At 33.5% G+C, this 27,956-nt stretch overlaps 1 protein-coding gene across 2 annotated transcripts; it reads right to left on the reverse strand.

The window, feature by feature from the left end:
- Positions 1-6,953: 6,953 nt before the first annotated feature.
- On the reverse strand, positions 6,954-18,976 carry LOC116343735 (irregular chiasm C-roughest protein-like). 2 transcript variants are annotated; one of them, XM_031771951.1, is made up of 12 exons: positions 18,781-18,976; positions 12,411-12,847; positions 12,311-12,333; positions 11,854-12,005; positions 11,213-11,413; positions 10,735-10,911; positions 10,463-10,565; positions 10,142-10,269; positions 9,564-10,002; positions 9,300-9,487; positions 8,962-9,158; positions 6,954-8,814 (listed from the first exon to the last, which is right to left on the reverse strand). In XM_031771951.1, exons 2-12 carry the CDS (start codon positions 12,752-12,754, stop codon positions 8,646-8,648), a joined length of 2,121 nt encoding a protein of 706 aa, XP_031627811.1. In that variant the 5' UTR covers positions 12,755-12,847; positions 18,781-18,976; the 3' UTR covers positions 6,954-8,645. The 2 variants fall into 2 exon arrangements, with proteins under 2 accessions (XP_031627811.1, XP_031627812.1); XM_031771952.1 differs by having other exon boundaries at positions 9,300-9,448; positions 18,781-18,974.
- Between the last annotated feature and the right edge of the window lie 8,980 nt (positions 18,977-27,956).

Raw genomic sequence — 27,956 nt, forward strand, 5'->3', positions numbered from 1 at the left:
GTTGATGGCAAAATTCTGTAGGGGGTTCCTGGAAAAATCCATGGGGGGTCCCTGACGATGTCAACAATTTGTACGAAATGAAGATAAAATCGTTTTTTTTTTTTTGGAAGTCACTTTTTTGGCGAAAATCCCTAGCAAATCGAAAGAATTTTCCTACTTCAAATTGCCTTGCAAATCCAAAAATGACACAAAAATCGTTTTTTTTTTTTTGAAGTCTTTTTGAGGTGAAAATCCCTAGCAAATCGAAAGAATTTTCTCGGCCAAAAAAAGTGAAGAGCAAAAAAAAGGTCCTCATTTCCAAAATTGTTGCGGGTTCCTAAAAATATTTTGGGGGGGTCATCCGACGTCATCACCTATGGTTTCTAATGTGAATTGTGATTTGACTGCGACCATCAGTTAACTGTAAGACTATTTCTATTTTCCAAACTAATTGGTGTTTGTTTTGAATTTACATTCAAAAGAATTCGTATCCACAAAAAAATAAAAATCATTTAAAGTCAAAATTCGTTTAATATGGCTTTCAAACCACACTCTCATTACTCTCGAGTAAGGTTAAAAAGTTGAATAAAACGTTAGGCCGATAAAAAAGGTCTTGCACATTTTTTCAGCCTGCAACAAAGCACATTAAAGAATTTTCACACGCTTGGCTGAGTGTAAAATGGTTATTTGATTTAATTGCATTCAACATTTTTTTTCTTCCTATACACAATATGCATACGTATATTTGACTTTGGGAGGAAGTATTTGTATTATTGTTGGCTTATAATGGATGTTAGTTGAAACATCATTCAAAAGCTGAACGCAAAAAAAATGAGCCAGTAGTAAAAGCTTACATGCATCAAATAAATGTTATCCCTAGGGGAAATTATCTATTCGCGAATATATATTATTCGATGGTTTTGGAGTAATATTCAACCAAATTCAAACGGCACACCAATTGAATATGTACTATGCATATTTTACAAATCATGCACTGAATGTTCGTTATTATATTATACTTTATTTATCGAACATTCGCAGTGAATATACGCAAAATATTCGCAATATTCACAGTGTTTTGATTGAGATAAAAAACCCTAGTGTTATCCGTTTTATTATCACTCGAGTGGTGAAGGCTCTGTTTTATCCGTATACATTTCGTAAATTGTTTGTATTTTCTACAACATTGACAGAAAAACAGTTAACACTCAACGATTAAGTTCAAAGGATTCGCTCAGAAAAATGCACATCAATTTTTCCATAAAAATGAATTTAAAACTTTATCACATAATCATTCAAGTTTCCACCATGGAATACAAGTGTTGAAAGATATTCTCAGTTGAAATGATTTTTCTTTTATTCCAAATATAAATATATTTAAAGAAGTATGTAAAAAAGCACACAATTAATCAAATTGAATTCTATCTAATGAAGAAAAAGTTTCGTTTTTGGTATTCTTACATTCACGTTTAAAATGAAGCTACTAATGCGAAATGCAACTGTAAACGAAATTAACCTTTATGACTTTCTCAATTGCCATCATAACTTAAGTTTAAGTTTCTTGTGTTGGCACAGAATTCTTCTCGACTTGTGATTCTTGAGATTTATCAAACCGGCGTGTTTTTCGTTGTACAACATAAGTAAGCTAGGGCGAAAAAGAGATTCGACAAACTTCGGCACGATTTACGTCAAAAGTTTAAACGACTTCTCATTTTTTGAAGCCAATTTATTTCGGTGTTTTCCATTCGTTCGTTCCAACAAATATAAAATCAACTGCCGGTTGCTTTCCAGGTGTTTTACTACTCCCCTTCATTTCGTCCAAGATTTTGAAGATATTCGGTTTCTCTTTCGTTCGCATGATGAAACTTGACAAATCACTCTTTTAAATGGACGCATGCAATTGCACCGCCGTCGGCAACTACACAATATACTTTAGTCAAAACAGAAGGAAAGAAAAACATCATAAGATTAATCATTAATTTCAAAATACGACTACACAATTCAAGATAATTGACGAACTTTGCAACGAATTGTATGACCTTTGTGGCACTTGGACAATTCGAATAAATGTTAAATATGACATTAAAGTCCACTTGAAATTTGTTTTCGCTGCTAATTGTTGCTTTTTTAAATCAAAGGAATCAGATGTTGAGAGGAAAAAAATCAAAACAACCATCTTTATGTAAATAATATTTGTTGATTACTTCTTATTTTTCTTTAAGCATCTATTTACATGAGAGCGTTTAATGAAAAGTCATTCGGTATTTTATACAGTACACTTCGAAACTCACATCATGTGTGTACAACACATACAAGTCTGAACTGATTTTTTTGGAATTGAACACAAAAAAAATTTGTCCAAAATTCTTTCATGTTTTAATTCTTTTCCTATCGTTTTTACATTTAATGAAACTGACTCATCTAAACTGGCTGGCATTTGTTCGAAAAATGAAAAATGAATTAATATTCAATGAGGAGTTGAGTGAATAATGCACCGGATGTGCTTGTCCACTATCATGCCAATTTTTATTTTACTTTGAAAAATGACAAGCGGAACAAGAAAGTGTATGAGTTGTGCTTTTTCATTTCATTGTGTACGTTGCAATATGAACGACATTCCCTATTCAATGCTAATGAATGTAGGGAAAATTATGCAAAACCATTGAATGAACGATACCTGAACAAAAGCACATACCACACACACAAGATGACACTGCAAAATTGAAAAGATTTTTTTAAATAGAAAACAGAGCCAGAACATGAAAAAAATGAATAAATCGCTCCGTATATCATTCGTTTTTTTTTGTTCGGAAAGTGAGCTTTGTAAACAAACAGCAAGCACATTACGAAAACAAATGAATGACAAATTCTTCAAGATTTTATCATAAATCATTTGCATTGGCGAAGACTTTCATTTCAATTTTAAAAGTCGCTACACACAGAAAACTTTATTTGATATTTTTGCGAATTCTAGTGGTGTTTTATAGAACGACTACGAGCATTTCTCTGTTGAGCATTATTACTGTCTATTAATATACAGTACTATAGTACTGCTTTGAGAGGTAGTAATATTGACCAGACCCAAACATTATTCCATAACTCAATAAATCACAATCGCTATACTGGAATATTTATTTTTGTATTTTGTGTGAGCTCCTTTGGATTACCATTCACCATGCCATTGAATTCGACGGAAATGGGTGTAAATATAAGTGGAGCAGAATTTTTCATTGAACTGAGGTCACATAAAAACGGCGGAGATGACATTCTGAAAAGGAAATGATATCAAATGATGACATGAAAAGTAATCATGGTTTTTTTTCGAATCTCTCTTCAGACGCAACAACAATCATCACACACAACAGATGATATTTTAACAATGGAGAAAGAAACAAATAAACAATGTAAAGTCGTCTCTTCAAAGAGCATGTGATGGAAAAAGGTGCGTTGAAAAGAGCAATCAGAAAAAAATAACATAAATTATTACGAAGCTTTTTGAAGGACTCTAAACTGAATATGGCAGTCTTGTATTCCGTTTTTTAGTGAAAAGCTACGTATACAATAGTTGTAGTGCCCGTACTCCAATCAAAAATGAACTGGCCAGTAAACCTTTCAATATGTGAGACGGCGATTTTCAATTTTTTTTGTATAGAATCGGTGAAGGGGCCAAAAAATTGAACTAAAAATTGAAGCATTTTTCCCCAAATTGATATTTAGGGTTTTATGGCCATAGGTGTTTTGAGGGATCTCATATGAACTGAACACAACGAAATGTCGTAATCGAATAGAGATGATCGATTGCAGTCTTGGCAAAAGTAGTCCTTAACAAGGCAAACATTTTTTGTTTCCATAGTGACCACCCTCTAAAAAAATTGCCTCTAAAAGAAAACCCTTGAATTGTCAACGCGATTTTGCCCCCTTAAAGGTAAAAAAAATCGACGTCTCACAATATTAAAAGGTTTACTGGTGAGCTGTGGAAAAAATGAAAAGAATCAGAGGTGTAGATGAGTGTTCCAGAGAATAAATGATACTAAAATAAAATGGCAGAAAGTCGCCTGAATGTGCGATGAATTTATGTATTGTTGTCTGCAATCATCAATTTCCTGAGAAGTGTATGAATGAAAATGAAGACAATGGAAGTAACTAACATAGTTAGCACAATTTCTTTCGATACAACTAGCGATACAAGCACAATTCAATCACAAATTGTAAACGCATTCGAGTGAAAATAAGTATTTTGTCTAAACTTCCCATGACTCATTAATTTGATTATTTTGATATTTAACATAATTTTCACTAAATATTCCAGTGTGTAGAAATTTGATTCTTTTTAAATTTCACATCGAAATTGCTATTTTTTTTGTTTCTTCCAGAAAATCGAATATTGCAACCAAAAGATCGGTCTAGTTCAACTTAGTTGAATTCTTTATGCTATACTAACGCATTATCGTCGTATCTTTTCATGGCATTCATCAACATCTATCATTGATTATTCCGCGCCTTTCTTTTCTTTCTCAAGTGTTGACATTTTTATGAAAATAAACAAAAACTTTTGAGCATCATTATAGCGGCTGACTTTTAAGCACCATCCTTGTCACCGTTTTCATCCATGCTCGTTGTATCTATACATATATTTTATATACGAAGTAAAGTCTCACATTTCACTTCTGTTAAAGTTTTCACTTTGCTCGAATGTTTGCTTCTAGGTTTGTTATGTTACCGCTTTTTTCGTTATTTTTGTTGTTCACTTACTTTTAAATAAAATCATTTTTTTCTGTGATGAGTTACATACTCTTTCACTGCTGTTACATTTATAACTTATGTCGTGCCACTCGGTTTTCAGACACTTTATTCTTTCCGCCATTTTTTGTGTGAAACATCAGCGTACAAGTATCATAATGTATCGCAATTTGATTATCACCGCGACGCATCATTATAATACACATATCGTCATTTTTCGCAAGTGGTTTTCTATAGAGAATAATTGCTCCGGAACATGCTACATTATTTTTTGTTGGTTAATGCTATTGTGCACACAAAATAAAAACGTTTATGGTGTCCTTTTTTCGTTTTTTTGGTATTAAACTGGATATGGGATGATTAATTAAACCTACGAAAAACGTCTAATAACTACTTAATATTTTCTTCTGATGCACACTAAGTGCAATTTCCTTTCAATTTGTTGCAAAGATAAGAAAAATCGAGGGTAAAAAAACGTACAGCAAATGTCTCAGCATAAGACATCGTAATTTATGCGAAACACTCACCACATGTTAAAAAAAGAACAAAAACTATTTCTATTTTCATTCAAACTGATCAACTTGAATGTAGTTTTAATAGTGAAGCTTTAAAAACAAAACAAATGTGTAACATCAATATGGTTGACATAATTTAATCATTTTTCAAAGAGAACTAATGTAAAGGATATTGAAGTTCTTTTTCAATCAAGTTGTTGGTGTTGACACCAAAAAGTCGAAACCACGAGCTAAATAAAATCCTTTGTGTTCAATTGATTGATAAACTTTGTTCACATACACATGCATATATGTATTCATCTCGTCCTAACTTTGTACATTTTTTACATTCAACATTTCCATCTTTTACTCTTACCACTATGATACGTACAACTAATACTATTTGGTCGATAGAAAACAGTTTTTAATTTCCAGACAAATATACAGACGTAATTGTAGTATAAAATACCGCTCTTTTTTATGTATTTTATACGAATCCAGCAAGCAAATCCGAAATGAAACACTTTCATCACGTTGCAAAGGAGGTGAAATAAAATCATGAATTGTCAAAGAGTTTTGTATTGATTTTATAATGTTTCTAATTTATACGTCCATGAAGAGATTTCATGCCTGAGATATAGGGAGGTATTTTAAAATGAAATTGTCAAGATATAGACACTTCCCGTTACAATACTGTAAAATAACAATATGTTCAATGCTATTTTAGTGCTGCTTAAATTGATCGCTCTGATATTATTTATAAAGGATTTTTGTTTCCCTCAAACAAAAATAAAGTGAAAAAGATATATCAAAAAAGTAAACAGTGAAACTCTGAAGCCATACAAAATCAACACACTCATACGCACCCTTGGTTTAAGTGCTTTTTACATTGCACTAATCTTATAATCGGAATTGAATACATCAACACCTGAGTGAAAATCAGAGTAGAAAGTTTAGTATAAACGTACAAAAGTGTGCTACCATTTCATCCTCTGCGTATAGCAAATTTTTAGTGGAAGAGTTGGGTGTCACGTTACACATGCGAAAAATTGAATGAAAACACGTAGAAAGTGATTTCATAGAAGTTTTCGATTATTCAATATTCAATGCACCCGATATTTGGTGTGAAATTGATGCCTGCAAAACTCAACATTACATTCGATGACCCAAAGCACGATGATAATGACAGCTCGGCAACGCTCTATTAGAGATTAGTACCGCTGGCAACCGCAGAACTATATAGAATCATATGGAGTCATTTGGTGGCGCTGGCAAGCAATTTTGCCTTATCGTCATGCTTTGCGATGACCGCGCTTAGTTTTACCATTTTCCTTTCTTATTTTACATTTACAAGCGGAAATATCCAGATGTCTATCGGCTCCGAACCAGTTATTTGGTTGTGAAACAAACATTTTCAGTGTTGCCAAATTAAAGTACGAATACACGGAACAGAAAGTACTTTATTTTACGATAACAAAATCAATCATTTTTCATCTAGAATATTATCGAAATTTTAGACTTCTCTCGAAGAGTTTGGATGTGTGCTATCAATCAATTTAAAATAATTAGCTTACCTAAGTAGAATGAATATGTTAAACATATTATGTTTGTGTTCAGTCACTAATGACGTTTGGCATGTAATCTGTCTTGATGCGGTGTCTATTAACACCAAAGAAAACAAAACAAAAATTATTGTATTTTTACATGTTTTTCAGTTTTATTTATTTATCAGATCCTAGCTACCATGTACTCTTAATGATAAGATACGATCTAAAGAATAAGAAACTTGTTACAGAAACTAATCTCTCGTTTGAAAACTTAACAACTACAAAAATACTGTTGTTTGTGTCAGTGAATTCCTCTTCCCGTCGATGTTTCATCAATGACATCGTTGTACGAAATACTATCCGCAGCAGTCATTTGAAAAAGAATGTTGTAAATTGCATACACCGCCTACAACATACTGTGTCAATGTGTGCTGATTCATCGAAAATGACTTTTTTATGATTTCGTTGTATTCATCACGGAACTATGTTGCATACACACAAAGCGACTCCACAAATCCGTTTGCGAACGACTTACTTTCAATGTTAGTACAGTGGCATTTAGCTACAATTATGTCTATTATTATTATATGTAAATATTAAATTAATATTACACTTATCCATGCGCGAGTGTGTGAAAATTTCCTAATTCATAAACTATTTAGCTCTACGAACATCCTTTCGTAATAATATGGAATTATCTTAAATTGTTCAAAACCGCCAGAATAAAGCCCTATAATAAGTAAGATAATATAGAAGAAAATAGTTTTGGGGTGATGCACAATTTCTGCGACATTGCAACTTAACATTTTATTCAATCAATGGCATGAATTTTTGTTTGCAGGATGCTTAACTCGATCAATGCTTGTGTGGTTATTAAAAATTATGTATAGAAGGAAGGCTTAACACATCCACATCATAATTGATTCAACAATTAGATAGAATAGATTATTATTATACGAGATTCGATTCTTCAAAGGTGTAGTTGATAAACGATTGCCATAAATAATATGTTGCCATTGACACCTTATTTCAATTGAATTGTATTGAATGCGAATTTTTCATTATATCGTTGAATATGATATTGTGTTTGTGTGCGATTTTTTCAAAATTTTCTCACAGATGTGAATTGTGTTCATGTTTATGTGTGTGAATCGTGGCTCGGAAGTATGTGTTAAATTTAAAATCATTATTACGTCAAGAATTGAAAGGAAAAAGAAAATGGAGAATCTGAGAGTCGAAATTGAAAACTATTTACATATTAGAGATGATAGAGTATCTATATCACAGATTTGTTTTTTTTTTAAATATATTTATTTCTGCTGATTGAAATTTGGAATGAAATATCTCTCTGGAACGATTATTTCAACTAAAATGTTGAATTCATGAATTATGGAAAGCTGATATATAAATTCATCTAAACTGCACGATCGTGCGAAATGTTCTAATTTTTGGCCAAAAATATTTGTGTTATAATTTAATTAATCCAAATTTTAACAACAAATACACAATAGTTTTCTAGTGAAAAGTTCCTCGTTCTCTATGTTAATTTATATCACAGAATCTTTTTACACTTAAATTGAAGGTTGGTGCAATTTGGCTTTGTAAAAATCACCTGCTTACTATAGAATAATTTCCGCAAGACTTTAAGACTTGCCGGCGAAAATGTATCAATTTTTGTACCAGCCACTTTTCACTCTTAAACTTAAAATCCAGCTTAAAAAGTTATTAATTACTATTACCAAAATAACGTATGGAATTTTTATCGAAACTTTGAACTCACTTATAGAATAAGATACATGGAACTAAATAAGTTCTAACTATCATAAGAATTGCTAAAAATATGTGAATAAAAATATTGGGCGCAATATAACAGCGTGTAAGAGGCTTACACATACGTCGGAGTCTCTCCACGTTGTAATGTGCTTTGTATGAGGAAATTGTTTGCATTTTGTATACTTGGCGAATAAAAATCGCGAGAAAAATCTACATAGCTACCAGTTATCGATTGACTTGTTGAATCGCTGAAACCTTCCGGCAGCTGCAAACCAGAATACCTGCAAGAATAACCGAAACATTTTTCCAATACGTAAAAATAGCTGTCTTTTTTCAAGTATATCAATGTCGACAGTAGATTCGTGCAGAAAATGTCTTTCTGCTCTTTTTGTGAATAGTTGAAAAAAGGAAAGGGGAAAATGACTCACCTAATTGTTGGAGGAATCGATAGCAATTTGCTGCCAAGGAAATCAGTTTTGTTCATTGATAGCGTTGTCGTCGTGCTATATGAACCCGAATTGCTTTCTTGATATTCAGGCTCAACTGCGACAGCGACAGGTATTTCGGTTTTCGATAGATTCTTTTTCTTTAAAGAATCTGTTTTCACCTTTGGCTGTTGATTCACCTGGATTATGTTTATGTTTATGTGTGGGTAATTGAATTACAGCATTTACGACCAAAGAGTATGCAAAAAAGAGAAAACAAAAAGGGGTAAAACATACATTCATTACAAACAATCAGAAGAAAGAAAAGAGAAAATGTTAACCTTTGGTATAATGTCGGCTGGCGGAAGCTCACGTTTTTTGCCACTGTTTCTGCTTCCACGAATGCAACAACAGATTGAGAAACAAATGGCAATGATTAACAGCGAGATAGCGAATGAGCCGGATGCAATTATAATAATCGGTAATTTTCCTGTAGAAAGATTTTTAAAAACGATGATCCGATTAAAAGCTATTCAAATAAAAAACAATCTTAGTACTCAATCTTGAAAACAATTCTATTTAGAATTCTCTCGTTTAATACTCACTACGTTCGCTGAAAACAATATTAAGAGTATCCGATCCATATTTATTAATGACCGTACAACTATACGTTCCGAAGTATTTACGATGATTCTCTACAATGCGTAGCGTTGATTTAATACGGTCATACAGTACATCTTGTCGTAATGAGAATCCCAAATCTTTGTCAGTATCGATTAAAACGCCATTAAATGCCCATGATACATGTTTTGCCTTTGGCACCGAAATGGCCACACATTCGATTTCATATGTTTCACCATCGAGTGGATGTTGTTCGGGGTGTGATATTATTTTCGGTGGCCCTTTCAATATGATCAATGCCTCCGAACTAATCTCCGGAAAACCACTGCTATGTGCCTTGCAATAGTAACGTCCAGCTGTTTCATTTGACGCAATCACATATAATTCCGAAGATGTACCCACCACTCGAGGTTGAAAATTAATCTGCATACGACGGACCGCGAATAGAATGAAATGAAAAATGCTTCATTATTATTGAATTGATACCATGATTCGATCATGATTTTTTTTTTAAATGAAAAAATAGAATAATAAAAAATGTCAAAGTGAAATTTTAACTCACGCGATCGATGGGATCAAACACCCAAATTATGTCAGCCTTTGGATTTGAATCGACGTGACAGCTCATTGTTATATTTTCACCCATCTCTGTTTCAACATTTTGCGGCCGTTCGATAAAGCTTGGTGGATCTATGCACGGCATGTGTTTTAAAAAAAAAGCATACATGTGGGCACAACCATGAAATAGAAAAGAACAGGGGTTTTAGGAAAGCATAGAAACTTGCTTGAAGCTATAAATATTCGGTAATGCATTTAATGTGAGTTGGATGTAATGAGGGGGTTTGATGATGGAATGAGAATAAGAAAAATGTGGTACACATACAGATTACGTCTAATGTCTCTGTGGCGGCACTTAATCCAACTACGTTTTGTGCTTCACATTTTACGACAAAATTTTGATGTTTTCGCGTTACGGTCGATATTTCCTGGAAACGAAAATAAAAAAAAACGGGAATCTTGTTAGAATAATAAAAATTGACGGCGATTATTACTGTCATAAAAAACGTGAACATTAGCGAAAAAAAATGATGTGAGGAAAGTATTTTATGTTGTACCAATTTGAGCAATTTTGAAAATGATAGGGAGAGCATTTACCAGATCACTAAACGTCGCGTCGATAACCATACTGTCGTTGATATACCATTGATATGTCAGCTCATTGGGGTATGCATCGGCTTTGCATCTTAATCGAACCGCATTATCAACTGGAATTCGTCCAGTATCCAAGGCTCCGTCGACGAATACTATGCGCACCTTCGGCGCATATTTCACCTACATTCACATCAAAACATTCATTATTATTATTAAATGTTATTTTTTTTTTCGATTTAAATTAGTTCGTCTTATAAACAAATCTATGGCCTGTGTTTTGATGTCTTAAACTTACGTAGTATGCGCGAAGAAATACTTTTATTATCTTTGCGTCTCTTTAAAAGAATCATGTACATGTCTAACTATTTATGAAAATCGTTTTTTCGATGAACTGATTTTACTCTGTTTCTTTGATACTTCTTAGCTGTCGAATATGCATTGGATTACTATAGCTATGTATTTATATATGCGTTGTACTCACCTCTAATCGTATGCTTGCTGAACGATACGTTTTTTCAGCGAAATTTTGGGCCTGACAGTGAATTGTTTTGTTATGGAGTGCTACATTTGCTTTCAACTTCAAAATGGATTTGGCTGTTGATAGTCGGTTATCAGGTGATGGCTCCTTTATATATTCAACGCCCGCTGTCAAAACATTTCCAAAACCATCAATCCACGTTATCTACATACCATTTGATGTGGTGTTGATTGAGCGGGCCCGCGTCCGAAATAGAAAAGAGAGAGAATGCAAACATTTTTAGCATATAATTGATAGATACGTTTTACGGGAAAACGATACGTTAGATTGAATTTGATGTGAAAAAATGGTCGAACTTGAGCATAAAAAAAGACAACTAAGAAAAAACTTGATGTGCTCTTCGAGATGCGGAATTCAGATTGACAGTGTAAACTTAAATGACGATGAATTGATATAATCGATTTTTCGCCAAGGAAACCGTATGAGCTCCGTTGAAATTTCTGTTTATATTTGAATACGGCTTATATTGTCATTTGTCACACCATCAACAATTTGATTCATGTATACGACTGTCTGTTGGTGCCGTATCGCATCTCGCTTCGCCATCAAAATGAAAATTTATTAGATGTATATATGTAGGATACCTCAGCTGCGGGCTTTGCATTTTCCGACACGCATTCCAATTCAATTTCACGGTCTTCAGTTGTCACCATATAATCGCCTTGTAATATTTTCGGTGGATCAGGTGATTTTAAAACACTTAAAATGCCGTAGTTCGAACGAATGCCGGGCTCACCTACAGGTATTTATACCGCAAACCAAAAAAAAAAGATAGAGACATACATGATAAGTGTCTTGAATTTTCAGCTGATGATATAGAAAATGAAATTGAATGATATTTTTTCACTTTCTTCGAACATGATTCATTCGTTCGCATTTGATTATTTTCGATTGGTTTTTTTTTTGCTTCATTTCATTTATTTTGAAGAAATAATCCCAATAGCGTAAAATATCGTTGGCAAATTGACAGTATTAAGTTAAGCCAAATGTGAAATTCATATTTCTATATTGATCAAGTGTGAAGGATAAAAAAAAACTCACCATTTTGTCCCGGTCCAACTTGACTGAAATTGCAAGAGAAGAAAAAAATATTCGATAAATTTGCTAGGTGAGTATTATTTTGCAAACATTTAATAAGTACCATTGATATTTTGCGTCATCCTCTAGCGTCACTGGATAAATATTCAATGAATAGTCGCCCTCTTCATCGCTACCAACCATGGAATATCGCTCGAAAGCTGACAAACGTCTACGTGTTCCCAGCCCAAAATCGTCTTTAGTCCATTGTAAAATTCCCTTTTTATTGAGTACGCGACATGGAAAAATTACACGTGCACCAACGACGGCCACTTGATCTTGAGGTTCCATTGCAAATTGCTGTTGTTCCATCAAATGTGTTGTGAATGGGCTTGCACCCGATATAATTAGAAGCAGAAGCCCAAATAATTCCATGCAAATATGATTCAATGAAATTAATTTTATCATTTTGTCGTTCAATTTATTGACCGTTCAAGACAAAAACAAGTCTGAATAGAATATGCTTTATTAAGACCGAACACGTGCTTTGAGTCGCACTATCTGAAATGAAAACACAAAACAAATATTATTATATGGAAGCTGACAATACAATCACTTGAAATCACATTCATTTTGATACGCAATAAATATCTCTTCTTGGAATATCCATGTAACTAGAATGGTTTTAACTCAAAATTCTGCGTAATTTGAAATACTAACAGCTTGTTGATGCAACTTGAAAACACATCAATTAAACGTGTTGCATTTCTGTTCTTCTTTGTTGATTTTAACTAGAATAATTCGTTGGCTAGCAATGCAAAAAATATCGAACAAAGAAAGGAAAAAAATAGCGCAACATCGTTTTGATTCTAACATTGTTTGCATTGCTGAAACATTATTCTATAAGTGTATATGTGAAATGGTTTGCGTGCAACGTTCATCATTTTATGTGTATTCGATAGAAAAAAGAGAACAAGAATATCTGTGTGTTTCCACGCTGTTTATTTGATTTGGACCGACAAACGTAATAATAACCTAACATCAGAGCTAACTAATTAGGAGCTATTTGCATTGTTATTTACTTTTTTCTTCGAATACTTGTTTTTTTCACAATTCTTGTATCGTCTAGCGTTGGCCAGATTCATCCATTGACTATTTGTAGCTGCGAAGAGCAACAACACAAATGTTTTCGAATGGCAATTACGCGTTTTATACAACAATGTTTCATACAAGGTTTTTCTTTAACTTTTGATTCGGTTTTTATCTTGCTGTTTCGTTCGATTCTTTGCCCATCTATGGCGAGACCAGTGACTGATAACAACAACAACGTGCACGCATTCATCGGTTGGCATTTATAAGTACACAAAAATGAAAAGAATGCGAACGAACAAAACGGTGGCATGTTCTATGGTCGTCGCGTCATGTGTTTGCAGTCAATGACCAACAACAGCCGCATGCGATACCAAACATTCCACTTTTGTAAAATGTAAAAGTAATAGTATTATCGACAACAATTACGGGTGAACTCCATTTTCACTTTTTCTGATTTTATGAGATTCTTTTGATTTCACATTTATACAGATTTCAATAAAAAATTTAATTTGGTTCGCTTGATTTTATTCCCATTTCAAATTGTTTCGATGATTTTCGACGAACAAATAATGAGAAAAGAAAATCTAAAGAATACACACAACAATTGATGAATATAAATTGAAATGAACAATGCGGCGAGTCAAATTCGCAGCAGGTTGCACCTGCTCAATTTTTTTTTGCATTACATTGGCAATATCAAAAAGGCACAGGATAATGTAAATGGAATATTTTTTTTAAATATTAAAAGAAAACACTTTATGGAAATTCAATTCAAACAACATCAAAAAATAATAATTCAATTCTTTGCTTTGGGTGAGAAAAACCAACAAAGGTTCAAGTGTGTGTAGTTAAGGAAGGGTGCGTGAGCTATAATGCATATTGCGTGAAATTAATAATGTGGCAAAAGTGGCGATTCACTTTGCACCAGAAGACGATACTCGACTTTTACGTTCGACGACGGTGACGCCCAGCGACAAAAATATACATTAAATGCATCTGTTTGAATGCATAATGTTAATTTGAATTATGTGGTAATTTTCGCTTTTTTTGCACCGATTCAAACAATCTAGTCATTTACAAAAAAAATGTAGTTTGACAACGATTGATTATTTACTTGAGAAAAAAATGTATTTAACATAATGTTAGTCACGAATGTGTTATGAAGTTTATCATAATCGCGAATTTGTCATTTTATTTGAATCTAAATGGTTATTTAATCATCAAAATGGACGAATGGTAAGCTTACTTCGCCTTTGTTTAATGCTGTTTGTTCAACACATAAACCATAAATCGATCACTATACACAAAAGCAATTTGATGCATTTGCTGAAATGAATAAAACCAAATAAAATATATGGATATATAAATATATCAATAAAACGCACCAATAAACGATATGGCCGTAAAAAAATTGAAGAACAAAAATTAATAAACAAATCACTTAACAATATAATATTTCGTTGAACGCAGCGCAGAGACAAAGGACACACTCGAATATACAATAAAAATAAAGTCTGGGGAAATAAAACAAAAGAGACCCTTGTATAATTACCGACAAAAATTGTGCATGAAACGCCGATTCGAATTCATTAGTGGTGCACAACTGAAAAAAAAAGAAGTTATATACATGAGTCACGCACTCAAACCATAAGAGAGTCGGCCTGTTTATTGCATGATTATATTTTATACATATATGCATATCATTTCGTTGACATTTATGTTCATTCGCATTTTTTTGTTTAGATCGATTTGGTCGTTTAACTATAATACAATAAACAAAAATTACTTGTTCAACTGGTTCATTATCTGCTACGTTCTACATTTACTTAGAAGTTGGTATATTTGAAAAATGGCATATTAAATGGTGTTAGCTGTCATCGTGTATTTGTCATTTGGGAAAAATAGTTTAAAATGTGAAGAAATTGATATTAAAATAGAAACGTTTCTTTTACGGAGTAAAGGAGTATTTGAAATAAGTCATATGTGTGCTTAAATGATGAGTCATATGTGTACACTGTACACAGTTCTGTGAAAGGGGCTCCAAAAACAACCCTCAAACCACGTTCCTAGAAAAATGTGCTTGATTCATATGTGAATTCCAAATTTTTATTATTTTTTGTCAGTTTCTCCAAAATTATTCGAGTGGAGAATACGTTATCACCGAAGTAGAACGCACGCATGCACCCAAAATCGTTTGCTGTGGTAATTCTAGAAAAATCGTATTCAATTGAAATGCAGGAAAACTTAAAATATTCAATACAGTTTCCGGTAGTTTTTCCTTGTTCAATTCATTCACATTGTGTGTGGTAATTACTTCAACTACCCCCTTTTGAATAGGCAATTTGAGCTCATATAAAAAGGGAGCATTTGTTGTTTCATTCCTCTCCAAAATTGATCAAAAATGCAACGGATGACGTATAAGGTTAGTAGAAATATGTGGGTGATTCATAAGAGTGAAACACGAGAAGGTGGAAAAATTAAGCAATGAAGCAAATTGAGTCTCGTCCTTTTGCCATTCGCACATACACACGTGCCATTGATTTCGTTTCGTTGAATCGCTTTGCCCGAGCCGTGTACTTTCTTGAGTATTATATGGTTTTGGCGTATGCTCGTTCGTGTGTACAACGATAATTTGCAATGCATTTTGACAGTGGGATTGTCCGTGACATTCAAACGACACCCTTGCACTTTATCAACATATTATGTATGCTAATAATAAAAAGCGTGGTCGTAAATTTTAATGGATTTGGCTCTAGAACGACAAAAAAATATGGAATATTATTCACAAGTTGTGAATCACAACATATTATACGTATTATACATATTTAGCTGTATTTTATTGTGACCATAATGTGTTCACAAAGTGATTCATTTGATGTATGTTGCTATATTATTTATCGTATATTTATAATATACAAAATAAATCCAAAGTAAAATGCATTCAATTTCTCTCACCCTTTGAGAGTTTTCGAACAAACAAAAAAGGTAGACAAACGAGTAAAAATTTGTACAATTAGAGCGCGTATGAATAATTTCCCGACGAAATGTAATTCCATACACAAGTCAACGTCAGAAAAAAAATTGGATGAAAGGATAACTATACAAACTAGTGAAGTGAGAAAAGTATTTTGCGAGACAGAAAGAGACAAAAGCCAAAACAAACAAACAAAAAATATCCTTTTGTATGACAACACATTAGGAGTGCTGAGTGATGATGCAAAAATGAATACATATGGCAAAAATGTGGAATATGTACACGCGTCGTGATGCCAAAAGCAGGAGTTATAAGTCATTTGGAGCTTTAATTCCCGATGACAAAAAGGATACGAGACAGCATTACTTATGTTGCTGTTGTTGTCGTCGTCAACAATCTCGTGCCAGTCATTCTCTCATTCTTCTTGTCTCAACTATTATTACGATTCAATGCGTATTTCGTTGGCTTTGTGAAATGACACCGACTGTGCCGTACAGTGCTGTACAACAATACAATGCAGCGGCTCTTTGTTCATTCATTCTTTCATTAAAAAAAAAACGGTTTTCGGTCGAAAGGGCTGTTTGTGTCAACAAGCCGTTCATCTCTTTTTTTCCATTCGCTCTCTTTGTGTGGGTGTCCGTTTTTTATCCTGTTATTCTCTTAACGACAAAACATCAAAAATAAAAGTCACAAGCACATACGCAATTTCAAAAAAGCAATGCATACATTAACAAACCAACGACAGTGAAAAAGGCGCGTACACAGCACGTGGCTGTGTTGCCACCGACTTGTAATTAAAACAAATTTTTCACAAACGAAAACAACAACAATGACAACTGACAAACCATTAACATTTATTCGGTGGATTTGAATGCGTAAAGCGAACATTTTTCAGTTTTGTTTGCACTTTGTTGCGTTGACAAAAATACGTTGTGTAAGTGAAAGAGCGACAGCGGTAGCGGCAACATCAACAGTACATTACACAATACTATTTACATTTTATGTTGTGAATTAGTCACAACAAAGGAAAAGAATTAAAATAACAATTGCGAAATGAAAAGGAATGAAATTTTTGTATGTGATAGGATCAACCGATAGAATGTGCGTATGTGCCATAAACGAGTGAAATGATTCGAGTGAGAGACGATTCTCGGAAGTCGATTGCTTTAAGTGAATTGTGGCCCACACAGGCATGTCATACAAAAAATTAAGTAAGGCACAAATATTTAGATACTCTAATTCGGATGAAAGGGTGTATGCCGTTACGAACGAATAAAAATTAATTAATCTTAAACATTTTATTTTTTGATATTTCAGCAAAAAAAATGTTACAAAGGCCCGTTCTTTCCAGTGTGGCAGGAGCTTTATTTTTTAAAGCGATGACATCATAGTCGCCCATCACGCAGTGCCTATCAAATATGCCCATTTCATTTCAAAATGTCAATCTTTCTTTTCGGTGGCGCGTCGTGTCCGGAGAATATATCGTCAATTTGCAAAATGTTATTTCGTTCAGTTTTGGTGCGTCAGAAGGAATTTTACAGCCAGTCATTAATTTTTATTATTCTTTATAATTATTCTTCGGCTAAAGTTACCGAAATCAAAAAAAAAACTTGCCACTGAAACGTTATCGAAAGAGAATCTCGCCTTATGCGTGTCAAATGGAGTTAATGTATATATTTGCAGCAATCTATTCAAATTATGTGTGAAATGAAACAGACGCAGGAATGGAAAGGGCGGAGAGAAAGTATCTCAAGACTGAATACTAAGTGTATTAATCTGACCCGCGTTCTATTTGACGCGCATCTTAAAAGCCAGTCATTTAAAATGGTATTTAACAATCAAGTGGAATATTAATCGAGGGAATATGTACTTTTATTGTATAACTGTGTGTGTATTGCATATATACTATTTTATGATGTCTTCCCGAGCAACTTAACTATCACATCTAAGAAACGTTTTTCGCATAAGCTGTCATACATTATCTGTGCACTTTATCGGATTGTGATGACTGGAGATGGTTCAAGTTTAAGTGATTTTAATGAAACCTCACGCACAATAAACTTTTCATTGGCTGAAAATTTCGTCGGCTAAAATATGTGCTCGAATGCTAATTTATGTTCGTGTACGGAATTCGGGTTTCGATTTCATTTTAAAATGGCATCGAAAAACTTTGTTTGTTTATTAGCTTTTACATGATCTTCTTTAACGCTTAAGCAAATTTATGATGTGACAGAATGAAATTTCATTCATTTTGTATGAGTCCTTCACAAACAATTACTTGGATATTTGCTTTTCTTAGTTAACCCAAAATGAAATGTGATGTTGAAAGCTGAGAAATCAAAATGTGGTGTTGAAATCACAGACGATACGTTCTAATGGCAGAAATTTAACTTTTTTGAAACATTCATATGTATAAAAGTAAATTTACCCATGCAAAACTATTAAATTTGCGTTTGAGTTCACCGGTGTCAACTAACATCAAGTTAAACAAGAATGGGCGACCACAAGTGAAAACTATAGTTTTCGCTTCAAAATTCATTTCGCGCATAACAATTCGCAATTTTCAACCATCGAATAATTTTACGATCCGCCTAGACAAAGAAAAAAACAATTTTCATCGAGATCTACGCTATTGGATATCAGCAGATAGTTTTGTATAGTCGTTTTCAATAAGATCTGTTACAGCGAACTGTCAAAATTTTGAACAAACAACATACCCTCAACAAAATTCAAACCAAATTGACACGTTTAACTAAGGAGCCTTGTGTACTTTTGAATGGAAATGCGTTCCGAAATTCATTGTATTAGTTTGACAACACAGATCTTTTTGGAAACGACTATACATATACCTTTAAAGTTTACGGGAACATGAATTTTATTGCTGCTACTTCAAAAGTTTGTTTATTCAAGCATCTTGTAATTTCACATTTCAACTTGTGAGTGAGTGTGGAATGGGACAAGGTAAGAATGTGAATGTTATTTGCGAAGATCGGTGAAAATTGGCATCGATATACTTTTTCCAATTCGCAAAACTGCCAACGGAAAATAAAATCTTTTGAATTCACATGAAAATAGCAGATGGACGAAAATCACGTATATCGAATTTAATTGAAAGGTTAGAAAGAGAACGCTGATGCACTATATAAGTGGTGGAGTCGTGAATTTTTTTACGACCACCGTGTGATAGAGGTTTCGTAGTAACGAATAAAAGCGGAAATTCGTTTTTGGACGAAACGTGCGACATTAGAAACAATCTTCCGATTTCATACGAGGTGGATTTTTTTCCCACATCTATTCTTCAAGATTCAAACGGATATAAATTCAACAATTGCATTCTCCGACAAAAGACCATGGTATTTCAAACAATTTTATTCATATTTTCCCTTTTACACTTGTATATGTCTTTTTGAAAGTTGCAAAAATGTTATTTCGTTTCTTCTTCGGTGGAATTACGTTTAAATTTTTTCGCCGACATTTTTTCGGATTTCAGGGCATTTCGATAAGGTAATAGTGGAATAAAACCAGAAAATAGAAATATTTGTACCCGTAAAAAATATCTGCTTTCTGAATTTCCGACGCCGAATTGTTCGCCATTCGCCAGAATTAAATATTATTTTGCCATTTCTCCCTCTTTACTTTTATTTTATATTCAAAAAATTAGATCCAAAGAGCGGTAGAGAAAACGGAGCACACAAAAGTGTTTTAGGTGAGATAGTGATCACGGGATCGAGTGTGTCCTAACTTAGCAAGCAGAGAAAAAAGATTACGCGATATTATTCAATTGGTTCGTGCAGCGATTCTATTGCATTTCATCGTTGAGTCAGCGCGCGCGAGAGAATATGAAACGAAAGCGGATATAAAAAATTTCGATCAACGCATCTTCAACACACACACACATACACGAACTCTATTTATTATTCTATAAATCGTTGGAGTCATTGTACAGTGTGTTTCTCTCCAGAGGCCATCACGTGATTTTGGATTCAGTTTAAATACACAATAGGTTTAACGTTTTAACGGTTGCAAATGTTGTTGTTTTTACGGCACACCATCAAACCAAAAAATAGTTAAACTGTGTTATTATAATGGATTGGAGCATGGAGTGCGAGAGAACGAGCAAGAGAACAGGGAAAATAATCAATACACGTTCTCCCCAAAGCCAATAAATTGTTGTGTGTTCCAGTTCTGAAACAAAATATGCATATTTATTGCCTTTTCCACTTGATATCTTCTCATTCATTTTTATTTTTGCCCAAATTTCATTTTTAAAACTTATTTGCAAAATGAAAATCGGTTTTTTGTTGCATTTTATCGAGTACTTGTATTGCTACATATTTAAGTTAAAACGTTACGAAACATATAATTTACACAAATTGTGTGTCGTTTTGTGATTTTATTTTTATCAACATTTCATCATACACGAATAACCTTCCCGATGTGCACCCGATCAATATCAGATTCTCTCTTTTTTTGTTATATTTATTGTTTGAATTGGATTTTTTCTTGATTGATACATGTGCAAAGTTGAAATTGTTGTAATTAAAGTCAAAATCGCCCTTTTTTCGATTTCATGAAAAGTTTTATGTTTCAGTAGTGTCCCTTTCAAAACGAAATTGGTTTTCAGCCATTGAAAAATAAGAGCAAAAAAACTAGTGAGCAAAATAACAATAGCTAAAAAATGGCAAATTTGTGTCATGGATCGGCGCCAATGAAACAAAAAATTGCATTTAATTCAATGCAATGCACATCGATATATATGTATTTATATCGGTATCCAAACAAAAATGGCATAAAACCATCAAAACCGCATCCATCTATTTAGTCCGAAAAGGGTGAGAAAGAGGCGGAGAGAGAACGCGCGCGAAACTAGTTTAGTTGAGGTTTTCCATTGAATAAAAATGCAGTACAAATGAATGCGGTTTCAATTGCAAATTTAAAGCTGAAATGTATATAAAGAAGGGATTTTATTTGACCTTTCGGTTCTGTTGGCTTTATCGCTTTTGATGCCAAATACGATGCGATTTGCAAATAAAAATTATCAACAGAAAAAAAGGATATAGGATTTTTGGTTGGAGTGTTTTTTTAAATGGCCTCTCAAACAGGCCAGCATGAATGAACAAGAAAGATTGAGAGAAAGAGAGAGAACTAAAGCTGATATCTCTGTGCAAGTGTGAGAGAGTCCAGAACCAATCCAATGGTGGTTGACGTTCGTACGTTCGATGCAATTTTATAAATTGGCTAATTTATCTTTTTGCTAATGAAATAACGTTGTTGTCCATCTGTTGTGTCTTATTCAACGTATGCTCGTTCTGCCAATGAATAAATCGAAAAATATGGCCAATTCCTTTTTTTGCAATCGTTTATAATTGTGACATACAAAAACTTTTATAAAATAAAAACAATTGATCAAATATCTATGCTGCATTCGTCCTCTATGTTGCTTTTTTTCTGAATGTGACAGATTTTTCTACTGTTATATTATTGAAAACTATTTCCATTTTTTGGAATTGTTCTTTATTTGTACATTGTATTGACATTGTTGCTTGTGGCATACAAAAAGTGCATACCACATTGTGTTCCGATAATTTTTTTAATTTGACTGAACGCTTGCTTTGCGTCTGCTCAATAAATGTTGCATATATTTGAACGAGCGGTTTAGTTTTTTTACGTCGATTTACATTCTCGAATAATTCATTAAAATTACTACTTGTTTTTCTAATGAAAACTACGACGATACATCCGTAATGCGGAAAGAGGCGCCGTTCAACGATTTCTTTGTTACAAACCACGACAAATAAATTGGTTTTCATAGATGTAATTATCAGTGGACAGAATTGATTATTTGAACTAAGAGTAGAAGAAATACCATCAGAAGAACCAAATATAGCCGCGGAGCTTGTGCTTTGTTCGATATAATATCAAATTCTACGAATAAGCCATTTGAAATTATAGCACGCTAAAAGTATGCGGTTTCCATTGCATTGTTCTTGGTTTCAGCAATTTGCATCACAGTGATGCACTGTAAAAAGAATAACCCCCAACCTTTAAAATAAGTGCATTAGAAAATTAGAAATATTTACACCAAAAATAAACCGGAAATATCGTTTGACATGAACTATTTATTATGGACATGAATCGCAAAAAATTACATAAATCTTTTTTGTGTGGAATCAACTGCGCAACAGATGTTAATTTGCTCATAAGCAAACTATTCAGTTGAAATATGTGGCTGAAAACAGCTCAAACGATTCTAATTAAAAGCCCTAGTGTTTTCTGCCAAAAAGCACTTGATGAATTTTTAACATGTTTTCTTCCTTTTTTCGATTTGTATTATTTCGATCGGACAAAAGTGGCGGATGGGAAAAAAAATGAATTAAATAGCATCACTTTTGACATAGTTTTATGTTCTACTTCATTGCGCATTTTCACACAAAAACTATTCTACCTTTTTCTGGGATAGCTTCATAATCTTATATGTTCTCATTTGACTGAATTTTATTTTATTCGACGGCCGAAATTGTTTCAGCCCTCAATTACATAGAAAAAAAGGCCGCATTGTATGTTCAAGTGAATGATCGAAATCGGAAACCGATGCTCAATCATTTTGCATGCATGAAAAAAGAGTAGCCTGCTTGGTATTGGACTATTTTATCCGTCAATAAAGATGTAGTTTTACATGAAAATTTGAATTTAAATTGGTATCAGTTAAGATAAAGTTATATTTTAACATGATTAGTCATTGTATGCAAATGTTTTGATTTAAAAAGTAAGCTTCGGCAAGATATCGAAGTTTTATCTCATGCCCTTTTTTTGATAGAATAGCACAAACCCTCTGTTTGACAAGAAGAAAATATGACTGATTCCATTGAGTAAGAAAGCAATGCTTTCCTCTTAATCTTTTCGTCTCTCCATTTCTTTCGGTCGTTCTCATTCTTCTGTTTTGCAATGCCGACTAAATCCACCAGTCAAATGAAGTTCTCAATAAAGGATATTGATGCCGTTGAGATAAAATCATTTCCGTTTCCAACATTTTACAAATCGGTCCCATGCGACAAATCATTCGGTTTCGTTATTGCCCTATGTAACCATTGCAAAAGCAAAACAATGCGGAACGGTCAGAAAGAGACAAAAGAAAATCGAAGCAGAAATGATGATAAAAAAAATCGGATCCATTACGCGATTACTAAGAGTGCGTAGCCATTTTACGCCTTATCTCCAGAAATAAATACCATAAATTTAAAAGAAATATAGTTCATTTATGCGATTACAACAAACACACGTTCAAAAAAAGAAATGTAGAAAAAGAGAGGGAAGTTGCATGCAATTTTTTACCAAACGTTTATGCTTATACTTAAAATTTTGAAATCTCCACCCGATAAAAACAAGTCCAACAATGAAAAATTCCTTTAAAATTGTGCAAAACAAAATACAAACGAACCCTTCTCTTACTCGGACCGTTTCGGTTTGTACACCACAAGATTTTGCCAAGAGTCTCTGGATTGTTTAGTGTTTATTGGTCAAATGGTGAGCACTTAACGTTACAAACTTAACAATGTCAGGAATATAATTAATATTTCCGTTGTTGTTTTTGCTCAGCGTTCTCTCTCTCACTCTTAGTCTCATTTATGATATTTGGCCTGCATGCACAACAAAAATATGTGTATAATTCATTTCTTCGCTTTGCATTTGCAGCAATCATATTTAAATGGAAATCCACTTAAAATGATTCACTTGTTCGTTGCTTTTGCTTTCTCTCTCTCTCTCTTTCTTCGTTTGTTTGCTGGTTCGGGATTGTAGGACTCTGGAATTCCAGATAAAATTATATTATAAATGGCACTAATAGCCCGAATGGAAAAAAACAAAAACTCTGAATAGCATAACAATTCTAATATGCATAAAAGTTATTTCATGTCGAGAGGAAGAAAGAAGACGAGAGAGAGAGGGAGAGAGTGAGTCACGTTATCATGAATCGTTGTTAGTTGGTAGAGTAAAATGCAAAAAGTAGCAAAAAAATGCGAGCGAGAAAGTACAAACAAGAAAGAAAATGAAAAGTCCTGCAGAAAATATGCACAGCAATTTATTACATGTATTTTTATTCTTAACACACATACAGTGTGGCATTTGATTTTGTAAATAAACAAACAGTGCACGAGTGAATATTTGGTGTATGTGTGAGATCAAACATAAAATCCCCGCCAAAAAATACCAATGCAACAGTGCATTCGATATGCACAGAGTGTGTATGTGATGTAGATGCTGCTCAAAGCGCAATATATATTATTCGCCATCAGTTTTTTCATCCCTTTTTGATTTTGATTGCATGGATACGAAGCCACCCTCTGGTAATCTCTTTGGCAAATGTTATGCTAAACACGCCAGCGTTAAGACGAATTCAAATAAAGCACTTAGTTTGTCTACAAAATGTCACATAGTACCGAAGTCGATGTGTAAAAGAGACAAAGAGGAACAGAGCACGCAAATGTTATGTAATCTCTAACCAGCTATCGATTGATGTGGATTTTTTTCGATTTTTTTCTTTATTCCCCTTCATTCCGGTTTGTCCAGTAAAGTCTCAATTCCAATTTATCTACACCGAATTTCGACGTAAAGAAAATTCGAAGAAACAACAAACGGAATTAGTATGAGAGAGAAAGAAAAAGACAGAAATGCAGAGTAGAGAAAACAAATTTACGGTGTTTTTGTTTGAGTGTTCGAAATGACATGCAGTTACTGCAATAGCGCAAATACTAAACATTTATGCGTCTTGCCCTTGTTTTTTTTTTATTATCTCCTTTTACTTATTTATTGTCGTTTATGCCGATTTGCAAGCGTACTTCGGATTATCGATTTTCGAAAAAGATACGAACATACACACGACATACACACAATGCTATAGTCGAAACTATTGCATTTCAAATGCTATTTGACATGGTTTCATGGGATATATCTCTTCGTTGACGGCTTTTTAAATTTAGTATTGCTTGTCTGTTTTTCAACTTGACTCAAACATATATAACTTGTCATAATATGTGAAAATTCAGTTTTGTCTGCGGTTACTTCCATTTACCCTTCGAAGAAAATCGAATACAGATAAATCGTTTGCCTTTACGATGCGGTTAAAAGGGAAAAGACGATTTTTTAGTTAAGTCGTCAGAAATGCGTCAATTTCATGAAATGGGCAAGAAAAACAGCTTCGGCTCTATCTGTATACTCATTCAACTTGATCTTAATTTGCTTCAGCAAAATACAAGGGGATTTTTTTTGTCTATTTGTGTGGTGTGTAATCAGCACTTTAAATACGTTTTAGTCAAAGTAATTGTCCCAATATGTTGGTGCATGGAAAATCTTTGTTTTCGACATTTTTGCCTGAGTGTCTTAAGCGATAATTCCTCCAAGATAAACTCATCAACATAACTATAAATGGTATTTTCCTGAAGGGAAATGACGTATTACGAGATAAAATCGCTTTGCATTTACAAATTAAAGGATCGGTTGGTTGAAATCTCTGCTTTACAATGAACATATTGATACGCGTTGCCTCCGTTATCCATTTTCGTTTTTTTTTTCTACACAAAATATATAATATACGGGCTGTAATTATTCAGATGAATTCTTGAAAATTATTGTTGTTTGTGAATCATTCGCCACATCGATAAGAGTTGGTCGACATGCAAACAATTTGAAGCACATGATGAATGAACGATTTCAATGTGTAAAATATACATGTTTATGAATGAAAGCGGTGTCGCACACACGATATAAATGGAAAGTAATGTCGAGGAAATCGGCAGTGGAAATGACTACATACATGTCATCATTGTCGTCAACACACAAAAAAACCATACCATTTCACATTCATGTTGGAAATAATCGTGGTTGCGCGACAATAATGCCAAAGCGCAAAAACATACTTACTGCCGAACTGAATTTAATTAAGCAGAAAATAAGTAGTGTTCCAAAGTTTTCTATTTGTGTAAGTGAACGTGTCTCGTTGGCGTTGCCAGTATTTGTATGTGTGTCTGGCATGGCATGGATACGGAAAATATTTTCACGGAAAGGAATGCAACGTCGGTTTCACAAACTTGGCGCATTTTTTTGTTAAATTCAACTATGAACAACGTGAGTGGTTAGGAAAAAAAAAAGATTCACCACAGGGAAAACTATTATATGAGTCATGCCATTTTACATTTTAAACGATATTTGTTTGGGATGGGGCAAATCAATGTCTGGTAGTTGCAGCGGCAACAATAGCGAGAAGAGATTTCCGTCTCCTTTTATTCCAAAGAAAATAAAAAAGAAAGACGGGTAAACAGTAGAAGAAATGATTATAGTAAGGGTCAGAAAGAGACACGGCACAGAAAATGTAAAAAGAATAGAAATGCGAAAAGAATATTATTATTACCGTTGTGATTTTAATTGTAGAATGCAAATTGAGCTGTTGGATGGTCGGAAGTGGTGATGATTTTGTGCAATTTATCATTTTTTTGCCCAAAAGGCAATAAAATCGAACAATAATAAATGCTATCTGCATATCGAGTAAGAAACCAATTCTCCATTGTTAGAAAATGAATACGAATAATGTCATTTTCGGACCACTTTTTTATTCATTTGTTCAATTCATTGGGAGTGTTTTTATTATCGATCCAATTTTTTGCTCTTGTTTGATGGGAAACACAATCAATTTGATTGAACATTTTGTCCTATGTCACAGACATTGAAAATTATGTTTCAACTAGTATTTTCCTTCATTTAAACTGCATTCAATATTTCATTTTAAGCCAACCGACGAATTCATTTCAAAAGAGCCAGACATCGAAACATATAATTTCCAAAGTAATTTTACTGATTTGAGTCCATTTTAGCTGAAATGATTTTAATAGCCGCTATTCAACGAATTTATGAAATGAAATGAATACATATGCCATGCATCCAACCATATTTTGTTTTTTGAAACAGACGCAGCAATACAATAAAATTTGATGATGCTGCACATGGAAATTATCTTTGTCCAGATCTGTGTCATCAAAATTGAATAGTTGTGTTTTTTTTTCTTCTTTTAATTCGTTGGCACAATACTCTATTTTCCGATGTATGTAAATTAAATGGGATGCTTGGTTGTTTCAGTGAAATGGTAACTAGAAAATACAATCCTCGAAACGCAACCATACCATGCGCGAATTTTGTGTTTTTATATTCATTCTGTTCCATCGTGATAATCACACATTCATATACATAGCATGTTACAAGCAGAGAAACACACATGTAGAAGAACAAAGAACGAGAATATTTTAATGTAATTGAAATATATTTGGTTGATTCTTTTGTTTCACTGTTATATATTGTGTGTATATGACATACACTGTATGCATGCGCGTGCATCGCTTCTGCTTTTACATATTCATCAAATTACTGGTTGCCCTTATTTTCTTCCTCATTTATATTTCGTTGTTGTTTTTTTGTCGTCTTCCTTTCAGTTGACGACGACCGATGTGCTGCTTTTTGCGTTAAAAAGTCGTGGGCATATTTGAATGAATTTTGCTACTTATTTAAACGCGTGGACAGATTGTACGGTGTGTGTGAGCGCGTTAGATCTTCGAGCAGTTT

This window comes from Contarinia nasturtii, unplaced genomic scaffold, assembly GCF_009176525.2.
Source record: "Contarinia nasturtii isolate CC-2019 unplaced genomic scaffold, AAFC_CNas_1.1 Cnas_scaffold_1037, whole genome shotgun sequence".
NCBI classification, from domain to species: domain Eukaryota; kingdom Metazoa; phylum Arthropoda; class Insecta; order Diptera; family Cecidomyiidae; genus Contarinia; species Contarinia nasturtii.